The sequence below is a fragment of the Phocoena sinus genome, chromosome 1 (assembly GCF_008692025.1).
Source record: "Phocoena sinus isolate mPhoSin1 chromosome 1, mPhoSin1.pri, whole genome shotgun sequence".
Classification (NCBI taxonomy): Eukaryota; Metazoa; Chordata; class Mammalia; order Artiodactyla; family Phocoenidae; genus Phocoena; species Phocoena sinus.
This window is the reverse complement of record NC_045763.1, coordinates 106,593,768-106,617,031: the sequence shown is the minus strand read 5'-3', so window position 1 is coordinate 106,617,031 and position 23,264 is coordinate 106,593,768. Positions and strand designations below refer to the sequence as shown.

The 23,264-nt window shown below is 38.1% G+C and overlaps 1 protein-coding gene across 2 annotated transcripts in view; it reads left to right on the top strand.

The window, feature by feature from the left end:
• Window positions 1-23,264, top strand: part of WARS2 (tryptophanyl tRNA synthetase 2, mitochondrial) — an 87,403-nt gene that overhangs the window by 29,302 nt on the left and 34,837 nt on the right. For both annotated transcript variants that reach the window (XR_004346080.1, XM_032607382.1), the window contains exon 2: window positions 12,232-12,489. Coding sequence is in view for 1 of the 2 variants with exons in the window: in XM_032607382.1 (XP_032463273.1) it covers window positions 12,232-12,489 (258 nt within the window). In the remaining variant the exon portion in view is untranslated. The remainder of the gene's footprint in view (window positions 1-12,231; window positions 12,490-23,264) is intronic.

Below are 23,264 nucleotides of genomic sequence, written 5' to 3'. Positions count from 1 at the left end.
GGCTGTCTCTCTCACCACCTGTGTTTAGAATTAGCACTGAAGCTGCTGCCCAGATGAATAAGAACCACTGTCCCTGTCACCTGCCCTGTACGGGCTACCACTTCTAAATGAAAATAAGAAGTACACAGGGCAATTATCTTTACTGTGAATGGTGCAAGAGAAAGAATCACATGTCTCCTTAGAAGTTCATTATCACAAAATTAAAGCAGATTTGAGGTCGTACATTCTAGGAGGTAGCATCATTTATTAGATCAGAGGGGTAAAAGCAAATAATTTCTTGAGTGCCTTGCTGTATTCTCATAGTCTCCCTCTGAAGTATCTACAGAGAGTCTGGCTTCTAGGGGAGGCTGGATGCTGGCTCCAGGCGTCCACTTTGTCCTGCAGTGGATCCCTTGCCTTCACTCACCCACACCAGGTCTCTGGACCAAATGAAGTATATACAGCTGAATTTGATCTATTTATGTTCAGGTCCTGACCCCACTATTTATTAGCCATGCACTACTCACTGAACCCCTCTGTGCCTCAGTTTCCTCATCTATAAAGCAGAGTTGATAATACTACCTAACTTATAAGGCTTTTTGAGAGGATTAAATGAGATAATGCATTCATAGCTCTTGCTAGAGTACTTTGTCCGTAGTAAGCACTCAATAAATATTAGCCATTACTATTGTTAACCTCATTGTTCATATAATAAAACTGAGGTTCAGAGAGATTAAATAATTTGTGCAAGGTGCTAGGAGATGTAGAAGGAATTTGAACCTAGCACTGTCTGATCCGCAAAACGGATGTCTTTTCTATTACACTATATTGTTTCCGTTCTAGTTCCATCTTACAAATAACTTCATGTGTGAGCTTAATAAATCACTTCACTTTATTCATGTCTTTATTTCCCATTATGTAAAATGAAAATGATAATAACTGACTGACATTCCTGCTGGTATGAGACTCTTGTAATTATATGTCAGTTAATTATCATCAAGTCATATGCAGTAAAACTAGGCGTATTTTTTAAGTTTGGCTGCAAAAAATGTTCATGCCCTTAAAAAAAAGTTAAATAGTACAAAAGTGTCGAAAAGGTAGTCATTGTGTATTCCCAATCCTTGGGGTAAGTTAAATGTGTATTCTTCTTCCTTGTCAGCAGTCATCTGTTTAACAAATGTTTATATAGAACCACTGTGGGCTAAGCATTGTTCTCAGGCCTTGAGGAGGGTGCTATTATTATACCCATTTTACAGATAAGGAGGTTCTGTGACTTGCACAAGGAAACACAGCTAGTATGTGCAGAGCTGGTATTGGACTTGGTGCTCTGACTCCAGAGTTGGGACTCTTCACCTCCACTCTGCTCTCACTACTTACAGTCTTCTTATCTGCTGCATGGTATTCCATCATATAAAAAAATAAAATTACTATTTATTTTATATGTTCCCTACTAATGGACATTTAGTTGCTTGTAGTTCTTTTGTTATTAAAGAGTCATATGGGGAATGCCAGGTGTCCTTACATTCTAGTATGATTATTTCTGTAGGACAGATTTCTGTATGTTGGATGGTTGGGTCACAATATTTAAGCACTTAAAATTTTGACCCCCATAAATGATCAGATAACTTATGGAGAACATGCTAGGCACTAAGCACTTTACACGAATAAACTCATCACAATACCCCCCCACCTACCCTGTGAGATTGCTATATTATTATCCCCATTTTGTAGATGCTCAAGAACATATAAGTAATAGAGCCAGGACTTCAACCCAGGCAACCTGGTGCTAAATCCTGCTGCTTAAACATGGTAAATAACCAGACAAGTTATCACAGTCATATTTTACTGCTTGACTTTGTCATTTTTCTAACTTATTCTAAAGCTGACTTAACAATATGAGCTGACAGGAGGGTCTGAAAAGAAGCAAATGCTTCAGTTGAAACAACCCTGGGGATTGTGTCAGTCTACAGTTTGGATGATGGTTCACTGGAAAATGAGACTCCTTTCTCCTAGTAGTGGTCAGGATAGTCAACAAGATTTTTTTGGTGAAATATCTTTATGCCTGGAAAATAACTTTAGAATCTTTTTCTCTGTTTTTAGTATTAGTACCTTGTAAGAAATTCACACTGTGTCTCTCTCAAAGGTTCAGAACACTTGAGAAGTCATGGAGTTATTTCATTTGTTGGGTATAAAAATTTCTGGCAGGGTTCCCTGGTGGCGCAGTGGTTGAGAGTCCACCTACCGATGCAGGGGACACGGGTTCGTGCCCCGGTCCGGGAAGATCCCACATATCGAGGAGTGGCTGGGCCCGTGAGCCATGGCCGCTGGGCCTGCGCATCCGGAGCCTGTGCTCTGCAACGGGAGAGGCCACAACAGTGAGACACCCGTGTACCGCAAAAAAAAAAAAAATTCTGGCATCTCAGCTTTGCCTAGCCAAGGCCATCAGTTGTTAGTCCAGGTTTTCCTCAACCAGCTGAGCTGACCATGAGACCTGCCTACAGCTGCTTGAGTGTTGAATTCAGACTCTCTGTAGGGATTGGAGGGAGTTAGAGAGTTTGCCACACAGGGAGATGGGTAGAAAAGAGCATCCTATGCAGAGAGAATTTTGTATTTTATCCATGACAATTCTGATGTCAAAACCTTCTTAGTGGGATCATTTTCTTAGTGCTGTCTGAGCCATAAGGATTTATGGAACTGGGCATTGTTAAGTCAATTTACCTAACGGTGGAAGATGGCGTGCTTACTTGTCGCAGGTGTCTTTTCTCACCAATGTAGACACACTAGCCACATCTTCATAAGCTGTTGACCATAACAATCTGCTGACCTTCATGTGATACTAGAACTGCCTGAAGTCAAAGGGGCCTCTGACCATGCATTAATACATAAATGCTCAGGGATTTTATTACCTTGAAATGTAAATTATAAGCAAGTGAACTTTTCAAATTTTTACACTCTATTTGTGTGTGTGTGTGTGTGTGTGTGTGTGTGTGTGTGTGTGTGTGTTCCCATGTTTCCAGTCAGATTGGCAGTTTGGGAGAATAATTATGTAGTAGTTGGCTTGGAACAGTGGTTTTTCAGTCCTGGACACACAAAAAATCCCGATGCTCATGCCAAATCCCAAACTGCTTAAATCAGAATTTCTGAGGATGGGACCCAGGCATCGGTATTTTTTTAAAACTCCCAGGTGATCGCTGTACAGATAAGATTGAGAACTGGTGGCTTAGAAGGTATCTTCTATTCTGTATTCATAGTGTTTTCATCTGTACCTCATTTTATATAGTTGAAGTGAACTTTAAGACTAGATATTGGTGTCCCAAAGCCCGTCTCAAACTGGAGCAGGCATCAGAACCCCCTGCAAGGCTTGTCAAAGGACAGATTGCAAAACTCTTGTCATTTCTTTTCCTGGGATAAGTCCACCCATAGAATTTCTGAGTCAGTAGGTCTGGGTTGGGGCCCAGGAATCTGCATTCCTAACAAGGTCCTTGTTCAGGTGATGTTGCAGGTACGGAGACACACTGTGGGAACCCCTGCTCCAATGCCTTCCTTCCACCTTCCTTCTGTGCCTTTGTTGCCAACAATGGCGGCTGGGGCAGCCGCCTCCAGGACAGTCCATATACACACACTTCGGTGTTAGGAGGGCTAATCATGCTGAAGGAAGTGCCCACATGTTGCCCCACCTCCAGATTATCATACATCTAATTTTAAAAGTCTGTATGCAAATACAAGCTGCTCTTCCTACCAGATTGCTCCCCTTAAGCACTTTCTGCTTTAAAATCAGAGCCACCACAGGGTAGGTAATTCTCTAGTGTCCCAAAATAGAACTTGGATTTCACTTTCCCACAGAAACAATTTTATGAATGGTGTTTAGGTGCAGCTGAAATGGTGCTGTTAAAACCATTCTTCAGAAATACTGTGGGTTCAATGAGGCTTCCACGGGCGGCCTTCCAGGACCGTAACTGCCATGTAAAGAATTGAGTGTCTGAGTTTCAGAAAACCAATTTTCAAACGAGCTCTCAGAACATAATTTGTTTAGGAACTGCCTGTAACTGGAACATCTGGTTCATTTTGTGTATAGTTATTTCGCCCTTTACATGGAGCCAAAGTGGGGAGTAGGAGTGGGAGATTTGTCATTTATTCCACTAACATTTATTAGATCCTTACAATGTACCTGACACTGCTATATACTGGGGATATAAAGATGAAAAAGGCAGCCCCAGCCCTAGAGAGCTCATATTCTAGGTGGGAAAATATTTCCTAAGCAAATAAGAAAATATTTACCAAGTTACCCGTGTGATATGTGCAATAATGAAGAACCGATGAAAGAGGGATCTGTTCTGCTTGGAGAGAGAGACAGACTCAGTGTGTGTGTGTGTGTGTGTGTGTGTGTGTGTGTGTGTGTGTGTGTGTGTGTGTGTGTGTGTGTTTGGTAGGGAGAAGGCATGTTTAAGAGGTTTAGAATCAAGGAGAGATTGTTAGGCCTTGAAGACCACGGGGAGTTCTCCAGGCAGAGAAGGGGGCGAAGGACATCCAGGATGAGGGAACAGTCTGAGTGCAGAGGGGAATGAGCGATAGAAGAATGGCAAGTAACTAGGTCAGCTTCTCGTGGAGGATGATGGAGGACAGCTGGGAAGGGGATTAACTGCCACATAAACTTTGAACCCTAACCCAGAGGAAGAAATGAGAAGACTTAATGCATAGAGCTAAGTCTGTGTGTGTGGTATGTGCATTTTTGTCCCAGACTTTTTTTTTGAGAACTTTCTTCTGTATTTCCCACTACCCTGAGGAAGAACATTTTTTTTTCAACAAACTATTAATATTTTTTAAATGTCCTGAATCAAGTTGTTTTCAAACCTGTGCTCCAGGAAGCCCCTCAGAGGCTGGCAGGGGTGAGGGCAGACAAGCCTACAGGGGGCTGCCTACTGGGGCTCCCTCACTGACTCTCCTGTTATCCATACACCAAGCATTTCTTTGGGCTCTTCTACATATTAGACATGTCTGGTAAGAATATTACATTTGAAAATGGGCATGTAACTAAAAAAGAGACATCTTAAAACCACACATTTAGTAACAGTCTGAGGACTTAGGTGTGGAGAGCCAAATCTCTCAGCGGCTGTAAAAGGATAAATGTTCTCAGATAGTCAGCTGGAGATGGGACCACCAGACAGGCATGGATCTGTGACCAAAGATAATGGGTAGGATATACCTTTATTTGGCCACAAAAGGCAATGATAAAATCATATCTTTCCAGCATGATCTCTCTAACACTTTAAGATCAATGTTCATATTTTCTTATGAGGAAAAACTAGTATTTTCATAAGCATTTCAGATCATTCTTTATACTTTAAAAATTTTAGTACTTCTTGATCTCTTGCCTGTATTTACTGTTCCATCCAATATAAAAATAAATTATGTAGTGGTGGTTAAGATGTTTATGTCAAGAATTTGACCCTGGATGGTTTGGTTTAGGAAGCAGTATTGTCATTAGAAATTAAAAGTGTTTCTCACTACATATCATATTATAATTATTTATGTTGTGTTTAGATAATATATTAATCTAGTTTTAGTCACTTTTCCAATAAAAACTAAAAGGACTTGCCAGTTTATTCTGTACCTACATATAAGCTTTGCATTTAAACATAACTTAGCTGCCCTGAGGTGACAATGCAGTCTTTCCTAGGAGGCAAAGTTCCCAGATTTTGTATTTCATCATCTCTGTGTGATGGGGAGACATTCACTGAGGTGCTATTTGACAAGTAAGAAAGAAAACCGGAAAAAAAGGCCTGGAGAAAATAAGCCCACAGAGATGCTGAGGTACAAAAGAAATAGCTGCAGAAGAAAAGAACGTGATAAATATGCAAAAGCGTCATGTGGTCTGGTGAGCAGAGCTCTGGAGGTCTGGATTCTGGTCCCAGGTGTGCCACCAGCTGTGTGCCTGGGCCTTCCAGGAAATGACTCTGTGGCACACCTTCCCTTTCTGAGAGCGTGTGTGTGTGGAGGGGAGGTGCGGGTGGGAGTGAGGATGCTTAAAGGCCAGACCAACCATGAGGTCAAGAAGTTCTAAACTGGATGCAGCCCTGTGCACAGGAAGGGGACAGAGCTCAGTGTCCAGGGCTGAGAGCTGGGTTCCAAATCTAACCACCTGCCTGTGATCTTGTGAGGGTTACTTAACCTTGCAGTGTCCCTCCCTGGAAAGTAAGGCCAGTAATTCCTACCTCCTTCACATCCGATGAGGTCCATGCAAGTGCCAGGGAATGTTTCTGATAGCTAAAGTTCAGCACAAGAATGAAAATCCATCTGCAAAAGCATTCTACTGCATGATAGAAGGATAGCTCAGTGCACCGAAGGAAAATAGATGCACAGCTCTTAAACTCTGGAAGTGGCTTAAATAAGTCTGTAAAAAACATTTTTAGAAAACCAAGTTTATTCCTTTCAAATTATTTCACTGACCTAATAATACGTTGCTAAGTACTTCTCATCTATGCTTTTATGGAACTCCCAGTCTAGTGGATTAGTCACTCCTTTCTCCTTTTTTCTTTTTAAAAATAATTTTTTCCTGCAGTTTTAATTGTTGGCCGACATATTGCTTCTTGTTTGAGGGTGACATAAGACCTGCTTTCTCTTACATTGAATTAATATTTACTGTGTTGATTCCTAGGTCTGAGCATCTGGTTTCATTTCTAAGCAGAAATGAACCCAGTTTTTTTTTTTTTCTTGGTGCTGAGTCAGCTTTTTCTCTCCAGACCCAGAGTCCTCTGTACTTTCTGGAAGAAAGAGCTGACTGTAGCAGAACAATGCTGAGCTGTGGCCAAAGAAAGCTTCAGAGAAGCACCTGGATCCTCCCAGCCAGGACCGAAGTGCTATTTTTCTATGCCGGGCCTCCTGTGTTTCAGCTCTTATATCACTAACTGGTGGTATAGCCATTTTCAAGAAAGTGTTGAAGACAGATGCGAGGGGCCTAGGATTGAAATAGTAGGGTGACATACATGATAGAATTGAGAAGCACCAACAGAGAGCTTCTTAAGCTGTATTTTTTATTTAGAAGAATAAATAGACTTACAAAAAGAAATTTTCAACGAAATTAGTTGTTAATGTTGTTGATTCCTCTTTTATTGCAATCCATGATAACATGCCTTTCATGGAACCAATTAGACATAGTGCTTGCTCAGCCAAGTTTTTGGTCTGCCGTCGACTATAGTTAAAACAGGTGTGATGAATGCACAATTGATGCTACAGCTGGACACAAGCAGGACTTTGTAACAAGAATCTTGAAATCTTTAGTTGAAGTCTTTGGTTCCCACCACCATACCAAAGTTGAAAGTGTTTCAAAGCTAGTAGGCAGCCTTCTTTTGATGTATTTTATTCACTTGGGATTAAAATCAGAAGCTCTCTTTAGTTAATCACAAAAAATATCTTTTGCCATGATTAGCAGCTTGGGAGTTTTTAATTGCTTTTGGGTGCAATAATAGAAATTACGATAATTATGAACTTGGGATATGCTCAGTACCTTATGACAGGAGCACTTTTAGCTACATCTGTCAGATTGATAAGTTTGTTCTCTCTTTGATACAAACTCCCACCCTGTCTTCTGGAATATATCAAATCCCAGGGCTGAAGCTGTCCATTGGTAATGCTGATTCTGTTACAAATTGAGCCAATGCATGTATTGATTGGAAGTGGCGTTTGCTAAGGAAATACACCTGAAATAAAAATGAAGCCCTATTTTGTAAAATGCGCCTTTTTTTATTCTCTGTGCATTGCGATGGGATTCAAGGTTGATGCTCTAGACTTCCCGATGAGCGAATGCCTGTGGGCTAGTCTTGAAGCTGTTTTTTTTGTGGTTTGCCTCCTGTCCACTGGGAAGCCCATGCTCCTTTCATTTTCATTCTTTTCCAACTCTAGTGCTTTTGAACACAGAACCCCCATCCTCCCACCACCCAAACTCCACATTCCAGCCCCATGATTTCATGGTACCAGGCATATCTCCCCTGCCATGCTGTCAGGCTGCCTGCTGACTCTTGCAGGGGGAACAGACGGGAACATAAACTCACCGCAGAAGTGCAAGACACTCTCTGTATATTTTTAAGACCAGGAATCCAGTTCTCATTTAGATCCTGTATTTTTTTAAAAGCTCCTTGAAAATTGAACAAAACATTTCTTGTTGCTCTTACTTCTTGATAACATCATTCCCTCTGCCTGGATATATAGAATCACAGAAACTAGAGAACGAAAAAGATGTATTAGATCATGTCTAGTTCATTCCCACCGGTCACAATTCTTTTTTCTCATAGTCTGTCCTCTAGTGCTTTTCTCTTCTAGTTTTCCCAAGAATTAGTTTCTCCATTTCTCTCAGGGAATAATTCCTTAGTTTGAACATGGAGGAATTTGTGTGGACATATTCATATTTTTTTCTCAGCTTGATATTATTGGCCCTTATAATCCTTTATATGACCATAAACAGTCCCCTTTCATCCTAGGTCAAGCATTTCTGGATGGCATTTTTTTCCTCTTCATTTATTAAGTTCAGAGCTTGTTTTTCTGCTTTGCTTTCTCTCTTCATCAATCAGTCCCAAAAGCCCATTAATCATTTTTTACCTCACTGAAAGCTCCTTTGCTTATTCCCATATCAGGAACCCAGGGCTGGTTAAGGTCCTAAGGTACTGAAGGAAGCCTCACTGATATGTACTTATTCTATGCTAACTCTTCTCTCTCCCTTTCTTTCTCTTTCTCTCTCTCTCTCTCCCTCAGCCTCAGTTCTCAGCTACAAACTGTTTTTAGAGTAATATCTCTGAATTATGATTTGGGGAGTTAGTCATTTGACAGCCTCATATGTGTGTATGTACATGTGTATGATTTTAAGTGGTAATATTATATTTGTTCTCAGTTACTTAAAAGGTATTTTTCATATTCTCAGAGCCACAAACCTCTTAGGTCTCCTGAGTGCTTATATCAAGTACAATTGTAGATCATGGAACTATGATGTAGCATTCTATTTTAGGGCTGTTATCTCAGGAATAGAGAGGAAAATAAGCAGGTATAGGAAAATAGACTGTAGGATTTGAAATTCTTGGGAAAAGGGAAGGGCAAAATATAAGTAGTCTTGGCACTCACACATCTAAAGTAGATTAGCTCTTAGGAGCTAATATTAGATATAAAGATAAAGACTTTTTTAAATGTTACATTCTTTTTTTAAAAAAATTCAACTTTATTGATGTATAATCGACAAATAAATTGTAAGATATTTAAAGTGTACATATACCATGGTGATTTGATATACATTGTGAAAAGATCCCCTCCACCTAGTTAATTATTAACACAACCAACACCTCACATATTTGTCTTTGCGTGTGTGAGAGAGCATTTGAGTTCTACTCTTTTAGCAAATTTCAATTATACAATGCAGTGTTATCCTATAGTCATCATGTTTTACATTAGATCCTCATAAACTATATGGTTTTCTAGATGAGAGGACCCAGTATTATAAAGATGTTGGTTCTCCCCAAAGCAATCTATGGACTCAGTGTAATCCCAATCAAAAACCCCAACGGGTTGCTTTTTTTTTTTTCTCTTGGAACTTGGCAAGATGACTCTAAAATGTATTGAGAAGTATAAAGGACCAAGGGTGGGTTAGATACTCTTGAAGAAGAAGAAGAAGGTAGAAAGACTTGCTCCACCAGCTCCCAAGACTTATTAAAAAGGCAGCTGCGGTACTGGTGCAGACATAGACAAATAGACCATGGACCAATGAGATAGAATAGAAAGACCAGATACAGACTCAGACATATAGAGATAATTGGTTTATGCTGAAGTGGCATTCCAGAGAGCAGTGGGGAAAGGATCTTTTCAATAAATGGCGATGGAAAAATTAGGTATCCATATAGGGGGAAAAAAAGGAGAGAAAATAAAGTAGATGTCTACCTCACACCATATGCAAAAAACTCCAAATGGATACAGACTTAAATGTGAAAGATAAAACTTTAAAGCATGCACATACATATGCTTTATATATGTATGTATGTATATACACACACATATCTTCATGAACTCAGGATATGAAAAGATTTCTTCTATGACATAAAAATCTGGTCAAAAATTATATATTTGAAGAACATCTCTTCATCAAAAGGTAACATAAAGGCAAATAGCCGCATAATGAGAGAATATATTGGCCACACCTATAACTGACAAAATATTAGGATCCAGAATATACAAAAATTCTTAAATCAATGAAAAGATAATCCAAGCTGAGAAAAATAGGCAAAATAACTTGAATAGCCTCTCCACAGAAGAGGAAATAAAAATACCAAAAACCATGAGTTCTCAACTTCTCTAATAAATAATCAGAGAAATGCAGTTAAACCATAATGAGATTCTACCCTATATCGTCAGTTAGCTAAAAATAGAACTACTGGCAAAGTGTTGGTGAGGGTGTGGAACAATAGGAATTGGTGGTAGAAACTGAGAATTGTTATGTACTGATACTTAGGAATAGTTTAGCACGCTGTAGTACAATTGAAGGTACATATGCATACCTTATGATCCAGCAATTCAACTGCTAGCTACGTACGCTGGAGAGACTTGGCACTTAATACACAAATATACGTGTAGAGAATATTCTTTTTTTTCCCCAATAACTTTTTTTTTGCAACAGAAACGTTGCAAAATAATGCAATGAATGTAATGAAGTCTTAATAGATGGTGTTTAAGCAAAACATGGTAGCTAGTGGAAGGAGCATACATGAGCTTTGAAGTCAGTAATACCTGACTTGAAATTTCAGTTCCACCTATTAGTTGTGTGGCCAAAGGCAATCTATTAATATTTGTGAGCCTCAGTTTTCTCATCTGTAAATTAGAGGTAATCATATGCCTACCATATTATATATTATAAGGAATAAATACATTAATGCATTAAAGCACTGAGCATAAATGCCTGAAACATAGTAGTTGTCCAGTAAATTATGGTTGTTATTAGTAATTTTTTATTATTGTTAAAAATGATAATGATGTATTTTATCATTTATCTGTATTAAAGACAGAAAATATTTTTTAAAAATTTGTTGCACTGGGCTTCCCTGGTAGCGCAGTGGTTGAGAGTCCGCCTGCCGATGCAGGGGACGTGGGTTCATGCCCCGGTCCGGGAGGATCCCACATGCCGCGGAGAGGCTGGTCCCGTGAGCCTTGGCCACTGAGCCTGCGCGTCTGGAGCCTGTGCTCCGCAAGGGGAGAGGCCACAACAGTGAGAGGCCCGCGTACCACAAAAAAAAAAAAAAATGTGTTGTGCTCAAAAGCTTACAAATACAGAGGCACATTTTTTTCTTCTCATTTTCTATTATAACTTCAATAATAGACAGTATAGACCAATGGGATAGCATGACCATGTCAAAAATGATTTTATAATTTAAAAAATTATGCAGAATTAAAAACTTCGTTTGAAGAAATAAAAAACCAACTATGATTTTATCAAAAGTAGATGGATACTGAAGCGTGAAAAAGTTAAATAACTTTTTCAAGAAGCAATATCAGAAATAGAATATAGGTTTCCTAATTTTTAGCCCAGATCCTGTACATTAAATTATAATATCAGCAATTATTTTTATTTTTTTATTTTATATTGGAGTACAGTTGATTAACAATGTTGTGTTAGTTTCAGGTGTACAGCGTAGTGATTCAGTTATACATATACATGTATCTATTCTTTTTCAAATTCTTTTATTTTTAAAGAAAACTGAATTAAGTAAGAGTAGCCTTTAGCCCTAATGCTAAGGCCTTCATTGCCTTGACTGCAAAATGAATGAAGTCATGTGAAAAACCCCTGGAGCCCCTTTAATCTCCAGTGAAATTTGATTCTATGTCTGAAGTCTCTGCAACTGACCACCAGAACCACAGTCATCTTTTCCTCTTGGGAACTCTTTTCTGTACCCCACTATTTACCTTTCCAAACCAGTCACAATTGTGTTGTAATACTGTATGGTTACTTTTATTTTCATAAGCATATCCTCTATCTCCAGTTAGATTGGAGATACAGACCTTTTCTTACGTGCCTTTGTGTTTATAAGCTTTTGAGTGCAAAAAAAGATTTTTTTAATATCATTTCCGTCTCCTAATAGCACCTAACATAGTGCTTTACAAAATAAATGCATTTAAGGATGATGACTGTCAGACTGCAGTTAAAACAATTGCGTAGCCATCAAACATGGGCATAGGATTCATGGATTCTGCTTCAAAAGCAATGTCGTTTGTTTTCCTTTGTTCCAGAAAGATTCCGTGAAGCGAATATTTTCTGGCATTCAGCCTACAGGAATCCCCCACCTCGGCAATTACCTGGGAGCCATTGAGAGCTGGGTGAGATTACAGGATGAGCATGACTCCGTGCTGTACAGCATCGTTGACCTACATTCCATCACTGTCCCCCAAGACCCAGCCATCCTCCGGCAGAGCATCTTGGACATGACGGCTGCTCTTCTCGCCTGCGGCATAAACCCAGAGAAGAGCATCCTTTTCCAGCAATCTCAGGTCAGCTTCTCAGATTAGAACCGAGAAAACATTTATTTTCAGATTGAAGAAAAAATCGAATGGTTTATATAACTCCTGTTTTTGATTCTTTTTTTGACCCTTCAAGTGTGACTTCATCAAATGCGACTGTTTCATTTTCATGTTTTCCCTATATTCATATCATTGAGTATTATTATAATGCAATAGTATTTTCAACTTTCCCTCCACTGTACTAGGTAAGTTTATAATGCTTCATAAACCAAAAAGTTGTATCCCATTAGTACTTCTAACCCTGGAATTGTTTTTCTGTACTGGGTTGCATTCAAACAGATGAATTCATGCTGTTGACTAGCCTCCTGGTGATGAGGGATAGAATTTAGCGACTGATGGTTTTACGTAACTCCAATGTTGCTTTATTGGGTATTGCATTTGGAAGGTCTATTGGATAATTCCCATTGTTCATTCTTCGTATAATAACTTTTGAGAAGATTTGAGAGAACTAGCTGGGAAATTGGAAGACAATGTCCAGTGTCTTGAGTCCAAGCCAAGAAAGGCTTTAGAACAAAGCCAAAATATTTGACTCATATCTTTACTATGGATGAATCAGTTTACTCTTGGACAGGCAGATAGCCTGGACTAGAGACAAGGCGCTTAAGAGACTCCCTAGCAAAGAAGGTGAAAATTTTAACTGGATCGTGCCCTTATTACATGTCTGCTTTAACCTGGTGACAAAGCCCCAGCCAAGGAATGGTATGTTATACATGTTTTGGCACATGTTAACATGTATGCATGTATGGAACATGTTATACATGTGTACAACTCCTTTCTTGATCATAAACTTCTGACAATCATTATTTTTGTATATATTTAATCACCCACAGAACTTAATGTAATGATTTACACAGAGCAACCATTTAAAAATATGTAATCAATGAAGAGTATCTTCAAAAAATAAATGCAGTTATCAACTTAAACTTGTTACCAGCTTAGAGATAATGTGATAGAATAATAGAATCTAATCATTAAAATGACCATAAAAGCAATTTACCTCAATTTCCTTTTTTACAGTTGGTCAGGAAGCATTTCCTTACGTATGGCTTTTCAGATTCAATCTTGGACAGATGTAATTGTTATCAAGTACTTGCTTATATTGAGCAAACACCCGCCTCCCTGTAACTTCTAGCCACTCATTTAACTCCTTGCTAAAAATACATAATAAATCAACTCTGTCTTCCACGTGACTGCTCTTCCAAACTTGGAGACATTAATTGTGCACCATCCTTACCCTCCAGGTCCTTGTTCCACAGGCCTTACCTTCTTCAAATTAGCTTACCCTAGATCTCTCACCCTCTTGGTTGTCCTACCTCAGAAGCACTCCTACCTTCTCTCTGAAAGGAAGGTGCCTCTCATATTTCATGAAGCAATGTTTATCTAAACTCTTCACATCCATCTCTGAAATTATAATGCTGGTCATCTTTAGAGCCAGTTTTGGAGTCACCTAATGCATTTTCCAAAGCATACCATCTTCACTCCATCTTAACTGTTTTTGATACAAGCTCTCTTTTGATCCTTATGTGATATTCTTTTTAAAAATTGTATTCTCAGTACTTATTTCCGTACTTCTTGTAGGTGAAAATGTCTAATCTCCACAAAGTAACCACTTGTCAGTTGCTTTTTAAAGTGACCTTTAAAATTAAAGGCTTATTTACAATCACATCCAGTACTTGCACTTTGAGCTCATAGCCCCAGAAATGATTACCATATTCTAAAACTGTTCTCCTTTGTGAAGGATTTTTGTGACCTCCATAAATGTATAAAATTTGCAGTAATTGAGGTATCTTCTTCCACATGGTACATTGTTGTTCAAAATAGCAATTGAAAGAGTAACCCACAATATGGGAGACTTTGTAAGAACGTTCTCATAAGTGAGGGATAAAAAAATTCACCTTCCCTTTGGTTTTTTTTTGTTACAAAATGAGCTCACTGGTTCCCAAACTAGTGAGCTCATTATGTGGGTCTAGGTCAGAGAGTGGAGGCAAATGGTGTTGCCTGTTTCCTCAGTGGCCTCTAAATTGGCTCCCAGTTCCCCCTCCTACCATCCCTGACTTCAGCTCCCTTGGGGGAATTTCGATAGTTTGCCAGTAAAATTTGAAGGAAGTACTCATCAGCCCACATTCCACAATTTGTCCCACAAAGACAGTATTAAAGACTTCCTCAGGTGTCTTTCTGTCCTCAAGACATGCTTGGTCTGGGCCATTTCCTTCTTTAACTCGGGCCACCAACCTTATTACAACTCAGTGGATGGACTGGATATTTTATCAGATTTTCTTTCCTTTTTAAAATATTTAATAAAGAAAACTTTAAATATATGCAGAAGAGTAGAGAGAAGAGTATACTCTACCCCCGTCATTTACTCACATTTTGTGATTTGTCTCGCCAATGTTGTTTTCTTTGTTGAAGTATTTGATAGCAGATACCACACATCATGACATTTCATGCCCTAAATATTTCAGCATGCCTGTCTATAAACTAAGGAAATTTTCTTACATAACCACAATACTGTCATCACACCTAACAAGTTAATGATAATTCCATATTATCTTCTAATACCCAGTCCATGTTCAAATTATGCTGATTCTTCCAAAATGTCTTCCAAAATGTTGTCTTGTTGGAATGATGATCCAACCAAGGTCTGTGCATCACATTTGATTATGGATCTTAAAGTCTCTTTTTATTTCATGCCTTTTGATTTGTTGATCAAGTTTTATTTCCTTGAAAGTTAATCCTTCTGCACTTAAAAAAAAATTTTAAACTTTGGTTTTTATGCTCCCACTTTTTTCTTTTTTTTTTTTTCCTGATGTGGTATGTATTTTTTTAATTGAAGTATAGTTGATTTACAGTGTTGTGTTAATATCTGCTGTACAGCAAAGTGATTCAGTTATACATATATATACATTCTTTTTTATATTATTTTCCATTATTGTTTATTACATAAATATTGAATATAGTTCCCTGTGCTGTACCATAGCACCTTGTTGTTTATGCATTCTATATATACTAGTTTGCATCTGCTAACCCCAAACTCTCACTCCATCCCTCCCCCACTCCCCTTCCCCATTGGCAACCACAAATCTGTTCTCTGTGACTGTGAGTCTGTCTCTGTTTTGTAGGTAAGTTCATTTGTATGCTCCCACTTTTTTCATGCCTTTGATATGTTAATCAGGTTTTCATTTATTTGCTGTAAAATTAGCTCTTTTGGACATAAAAATAAACCTAATTTTTTGTGCTTCCTCTTTTCACTAATCTGTGTTAGCTGATGTTTAATGGCTATAAACTGCCATCCTACATAGTTGCTTATCACCATTTATAATAGTTTGACTAGAAACGATGCTTACTTAGTGCCTATGGAGTGCCTAGAAAGGAGTGCCTAGATATCAGTTCCTCTAGAATGCTGTAAAGCTTCAAGCTGTTCATGGAGGATGATGGGAAGTTCTTCCTGATGCTTTATCTTGAAACTGTGAAGGCATGTGTTGGCTTTTGCTTCTTAGGACCATTCTCAAGTAGAAGTATATTAACTAAGCTAGTCGCCTTGAAACAATTATTATTTTAAAGACCTGGCCCCATATTTGCCATGTTCTAGTAGGTGAAAGAATCATCATGGTGTTTGTATTTTATGTCTTGCTCTCCAAAAGTCAATTAATTAACAACTGTCTTTATCAACCTGTGGAGTTTTCAGTAGAGGGGGGATTGAAAAGAAAATAGAGCATCTTTAAACGTGTAAGATTTACCAGCCGTTTCATGTATATGACCTCTCTTTTAATCTTCAAAACAGTGCATGAGTTAGGCATTACTGTTTTTTTCACAGATGAATAAATTAAGGTATAAAGAGATTAAGTAATCAGAAAATCTCTGAGAGGTGCCTGGTACTTAGTAAATGCTTAATAATATCTTCTTAATTAGCTACCTGAGGTCATAACAGCTTGTAGGTGGCAAATCCAGGACTCTTTTTTCTTCCTAAGGCACTACTTTTAGAAGCTATATAGACAGTTTCTGACTTACAGTGGTTCAACTTATGATGGTTTGAAAGCAATATGCATTCAGTAGAAGCTGTACTTTGAATTTTGGATGTTGATCTTTTTCCAGGCTGGCAATATGTAGTATGATATTCTCTTGTGGTACTGGGCAGCAGCAGGGAGCTGCTGCTCCAGGTCAGCCGCGAGATCACCAAGGTAAACAACCGAGACACTTACAACCATTCTGTTTTTCACTTTCAGCACAGTATTCAATAAATTACATGAGATATTCAACACTTTATTATAATATAGGCTTTGTGCTGGATGATTTTGCCCAACTATAGGGCTAATGTAAGTGTTCTGAGCACGGTGAAGCTATGATGTTCGGTAGGTTAGGTGTATTATATGCATTTTCAACTTACAATATTTTCAGCTTAACCATGTGTTTATCAAGACGTAACCCCATTGTAAGTTGAGGAAGATCTTTACTCATGGGGAGAGAATATTTTTCGGTCTCCCACCATGCCTTTGCCTCAGGAGCTGATGGCAGAGGGGCAGTGCAGAGCCAGAGCTGACCTGAAGACCCTGGACTACTAAATTACCCTCTCACTCCTGCTTCAGTCTCACAAATCGATGGTCCATTCCCCACATTGTAGCCACGGTCATCTTTCTACTTAAAATACATCAGCACCTCTCTCCTACCCTCAAGGTAAAAATTTAAACTCAGTTTCTAGAAAGCCCTTCAAGCATGAGGCCGCTGAGAACATCAGGTCAGTGTTTCTTCCACTCCACCACTTTTTATCACAGGTTATTTTGTGTTCAAATGATCTGATTAACTTTTACCAATAATTTTTTAAAGCAGAAGTTAGAGTATTTTCTTCTGGGTTGTTTGTTTGTTTGTTTGTTTTTACATATTTATTTTATTTATTTATTTTTGGCTGCGTTGGGTCTTCGTTGCTGCGCGTGGGCTTTCTCTAGTTGCGGCGAGCAGGGGCTACTCTTTGTTGCGGTGCGCGGGCTTCTCATTGCAGTGGCTTCTCTTGTTGCGGAGCACGGGCTCTAGGTGCATGGGCTTAGTTGCTCCATGGCATGTGGGATCTTCCCGGACCAGGGCTCAAACCTGTGTCCCCTGCATTGGCAGGCAGATTCCTAACCACTGTGCCACCAGGGAAGCCCCTCTTCTGGTTTTATTTTGAGAAAAATTGATAAATCAATTCTTAACTTATAAAACATAAATTAGAGGTTATCTGTGTAATTTTAACAAGGTTTTTTCATTAATTTCTTTATATTGGGAATTTTGCAGTACATTTAAGCATTTAGTTGATCACTGAATATGATAGGAATTTAGAAAATAATTAGAATTAAAATGTTGGGAGCCAATACCAGTTAAAATTAGTTATAACTACATCTCCTCACAGACAATTATTTCCAAGTAAAATGAAGAATTTTTGAAATTGTGAGTTAGAGAAAAATACTTTTTATATTATGTAAGGGCTCTTTTCATGTATATCCACTGTGTTAAGCGAAGTACTTACAGATAAATATAAAGACTAGTTCCCCAGGTGCCATTGTTGGACACCAGAGTAAGTTCTAGTAATTATTTGAAATAGGGAAAGAGTTTAGCTATGTTATAATGCTGATTTTACCGATAATTTTTATCTCCAGTGCTTTGCATTCTTTCTCAGCGGTCTGACTGGAACGATTTAGACTTACTGAAGATTTTTCTCATTATTTTCTTTTTCTTTCTTTCCCACCGGCCCCTAGTCATGGTGCTTCCCCTACAATATGTTTGCCATATGTGGAGAATTTTACAGAGCCTCTCCTCTGAAAGGTGTGTGTGTGCACGTGCACATGTGTGTGTGAGTGAGTGAGAGAAAGAGAGAGTGGGAGGGAGAGGGAGAGGGATCACCTGCTTATGTGTGTGCTTGGCAGAGGTTTCCATGCCAATACCAAAGTCAGTGGTCTCTTATTTCTAGCAGGCCCGAGTGCAGATCCAGTCTGATTCCCACAGCTGCCTCTGAGGTGCATGTTTCCACATCTTTAGTTGTTACTTTGCTTGGGATTGAATCACTCTGCAGATGGAAGATAAAAGCTGGAGTTCATAGCTTTAGGCACTGGCTTTCTGCCAAGGCTGGGAGAAAAGGACAGTTTTCGACCATCAGACATCATGTTACAGAGGGTCCAAAACAGTCCAGGGAAGAGTCGAGGGAGAAGAATGGAATATGCAGCTTTGGAATGTGGCCTCATTCTCTAATTAGAGGTAGGTTTTGTTTCCCAGGAAACTAAAATCAATAATAACAATAAAGGAAAGGGGGCTATGGAGGAACGAATTTCCGAATAAGGGCCAAAGGAACTGACTACTTGAATCTTGGCTCACTGAATACAAACAAAAGTTGTACCTGACCCATTCATTGTCCCTTATCTTAGAGGTAAAAAGCCAAAGCCTAAACTAGGACAGAGAATCTTTTGTGTTTTCACTTATTCTGGTAATTTTGGAAGCATATTTGAGTACATATTTGTATTTGTTAAACTCTCAAGCTGTTAGGCTACCAACAACAGGTGTACATTCAACTCGTAATAGGAAGGAAGCAAACAGACCTCTATGTAGGTTAATGGTCTTGAGGAATCTATTTGTAAAATTGGTGTCACTTCCAAAGTTTCCAGGGAGAGACAAAAGTTCTAAATGGCCCATGGCATAAATAATAAAGAGAAGTTAGGAAAATTATTATATAACTCAAGCTCCTCCTGTTATATTTCCTTCTCTAAAAAGTTTCCACTAGTACCACTTCCTTGCCTAGATCTATACTCATGTGTGACTTGATGAGAAGCTGTAGTATTTGTGCTGCTTGCATCCTGGACTACAGGGTTAGGTCGTATCTTAATGACACCTCCAAGAAGAGTTATTTTTTACTATCAGGGCAGTAGTGGAAAGAGTATGGGCTTTGAAGCCAGATACAGTTTGAATCTCACTGTGATCTCTTCTTGTAGTGACACACTGGGCAAGTTACTGAAGCTCTCTGAACCCCCTTTTTAATGTCTATAATAGGGATATTTAAATAATATGTATAATTCCTGGCAGATGTTAACTTTCTCTCTCACCCTACATCACCACACACATATTGTCCCCACCCCAGGCTCCTTGATTTGTTTAAGGGTAGAGCGGATTTGGAAGGTGGAGATCAAATTAATGACAGTGCCTGTCTTTATACTCAATAACAAACTATTTTTACAGGCGTTTGTTATCAAAGGTTTTCCAGGACTTTTTAAGAAATATTTCAGACATTCAGAAAAGTACGAAGGCAAATGGCTGCTTTTTGAAATGCTAACCTTTTGGCATAGTTGCTGCATGTAGTTTCTGGGGTTTTTTAAAATTAATTTTTATTGGAGTACAGTTGCTTTACAATGTTGTGTTAGTTTCTACTGTATAGCAAAGTGAATCAGCTATATGTATACATATATCCCCTCTTCTTTGGATTTCCTTCCCATTTAGGTCACCACAGAGCACTGAGTAGAGCTCCCTGTGCTATACAGTAGGTTCTCATTAGTTATCTGTTTTATGCATAGTGTCAGTAGTGTATATGTGTCTGTCAAACGTTACAAGTACAGTCGAAACTTTCTATTTAGCTCTCTCTAACCCCATTATGTTTCCTGCCTCCCCAGAGGTAACCACTATACTGAATTTAATCCTCATCATTCCCATGTACGTGTTTCTATTTGTATTGCATATAATTTGGCCGTAACAATCCATATCATTTATTTTGTATGTTTAAAAACTTTATGTAAATAGCATCATGCTGCACAAATCTTCCTGCATCTGTATTTTTGTGTGCAACATTAGTTATGTGTTCGAGATTTATTCATTTTGACTGCTCTACAATATTCCATTGTCTGGCTCTATCACAATTTATTTATCTATTTTCCTGGCAAAGCGTATTTAGATTTTTTCCAACTTTTTTGTTACTGCAAATAATACTACAGTGGGCATACTTCTATATGCTTTTTGTGTACATCTGAAAGGCTTTTCTAGGTGTACATACATAAGAGTGGAATCATGAGGATATATGACATGTATATATATCATCAGTGTTAGTGGATATTGCTAGATTGCTCTCCAAATTGGTATTCCAATTTACATTCCCAACAAGTGAAGAGTTCCTTTTGGTCTATGGCAATATTTGGTATAATTAGACATTTTACTTTTGCCATTATAAAGGATAGAATATGCTATCTTGTTTTAATTTGCATTTTTGGTTTTGTGAGCCTCTCTATCATACCTTTCTTTTCTATTTCATTAGTTTCATTGTTTCCTCTCTTGCTTCTGTTTTCTTTGAAATTACTTTGTTGTTATTTTTCTAACTTCTTAAGTGGACCTCATTAATTTTTAGCCATTCTTCTTTTCTAATCTAATTATAAATACTCATTTCCTTCTAAGTACTGTTTTATCAGCATCTACAAAGTTGTGATATGTAGTATTTTCACTATAACTCATTTGTAAATGATTTCTAATTTCTATTATTTCTTGTCTGATCTGTGATTTATTTAGAAATATGTGTTTTAATTTCCAAACGCATGACTCTTTTTCTAAAACCTATTTTACCCACTTGAATGACTAAAATTAAAAATACTGATAGTGCTAAGTTTTGGTAAGGATGTGGAACAACATGAACTCATACATTGCTGTTAAGAGTATAAAATGACAATTTCTTATAAAATTAAACATACACTTACCAAGTGACACAGCAGTTTCACTCCTAGGTATTTACCAAAGAGAAATGCAGACATTGCCTGCAAAATGACTTATACGTAAGTGTTCATAGTGTTTTTGCTCACAATAGTTCCAAACTAAAAACACCCAAATGTCCATCAATGAATGAATAAATAATTGTAGAATATTCAATCAATGGAATATTATTAAACAGTGAAAAGGAGTCTGTAACAACATGAAGGAATAGCAGAAACATTATGCTGAAAGAAGCCAAGAACAGAAGAATTCATATTATATACTAACATTTATATGATATTCTAGAACAGGCAGAACTAATCCATAATAACAAAAAACAGATCAGTGGTTTCCAGGAGCAGGGATGAGGGAAGGGTGAGGAATAAACTGCAAAACTGTGTGAGGGAACTTTTGGGGGACATTGAACTGTTCTATATCTTGACTGGTGTGATGGTTACACATGTATAGATTTGTCAGAACTCCGTGGACTGAGCAGCTAAAATGGATCCATCTTATTGTTTGTACTTTATGCCTCACTAAAGTTGACTTAGTATTAAAAAAATTTTTTTAATGAGTAGGCACTTAGGATATATAAGTCACAAGAAAAGAAGAACCCACAGAACTGTGTGAGAACACTACAGGTATTTCAATATAGTTGTCATTCAAACATTTAAAATAACAAAGGCAAAATAAATATGGCATAAAAATTTCATCTGAGCTTTGAGTCACCCATTCACAATGAAACCAAGAAACAACCTGCTCGCAAGTTTAGTCAGTAAACTAATTATTTTGTTTGCTGTTGTAACATGTTCCCTAAACTTCTTGTAAAACCAGCAAAAAGCCGCATGAAACCAAGTGTTACAACTGTTGACCCCACTCCAAGGAAAGTATTAAAAAAGAGTAGCTCTGGGACTTCCCTGGTGGCACAGTGGTTAAGAATCTGCCTGCCAATGCAGGGGACATGGGTTTGAGCCCTGGTCCGGGAAGATCCCACATACCACGGAGCAACTAAGCCCGTGTGCCACAACTACTGAGCCCGTGTGCCACAACTACTGAGCCCGTGTGCCACAACTACTGAAGCCCATGCGCCACAAGAGAAGCCACCGCAATGAGAGAAGCCCGCGCACCACAATGAAGAGTAGCCCCCGCTTGCCGCAACTAGAGAAAGCCCGTGCACAGCAACGAAGACACAACGCAGCCGAAAATAAAAATAAATTAATTTTTTAAATAAAGAGAGCAGCTTTGCCGAGGATAGTGCTTTGAATTAGACTGAAGGGATATTTACTGCCAAGAATTTTAGGGAATTTTATTCAACAGTTGAAAAGAGTTTAAAATAAGAATATGAAAATCATCTTATGATTTAAGACTTCCATCATTTTTGTTTGTTTATAGATGATTTTTTAATTCATGTTTTTCCTTGTTTAAACATTATTTATCCAAATCAAAACAATAACAAATATATGTAGGGAGAGACATCATTTACAAACATATTTTGTACTTATTTGTTATATACTACAGGATAAAGAACACAACCCAGGGTTGTGTTGTTTTTTTTTTTTAAATGAAACGCAATGTGACCTCTAATTTACCTGTGCTTAGTCTTTTCTTCTTACACTTCTTTACTACTCTGATTCATTGATATATTAACTGCTCATTCCTTTTAATCTCCAGAATTCTGTCCTGAGGTAGGTAGGTAGGTAGGTAGATAGATAGGTAGATAGATAGATACATAGATAGATACATAGATAGATCTATTCCATATTTTTTATTTTTTCTGCCCTCTTGAAGTCTCATCTACTTTTGTAACTTTCAGCCATTTTCTCTCAAATCTTGTCTCTTTCCCTGACCTTTCTTCCTAGTTTTTTGTGTTTCTAGCAGTCTTCTAGACTTCTCTCTCTGGATATCTTTCCAAAATCTCAATTTCAACATATCTGAAACCAGATCTTTCCTTTTTACCTCTAACCAGCCCCTCCACTTGAATTTTTAAAATAATTTGGGATGAAATTCACATAACATAACATTAACTACTTTTTCCCAACCTTAGATATATGTTTATAGTTTTT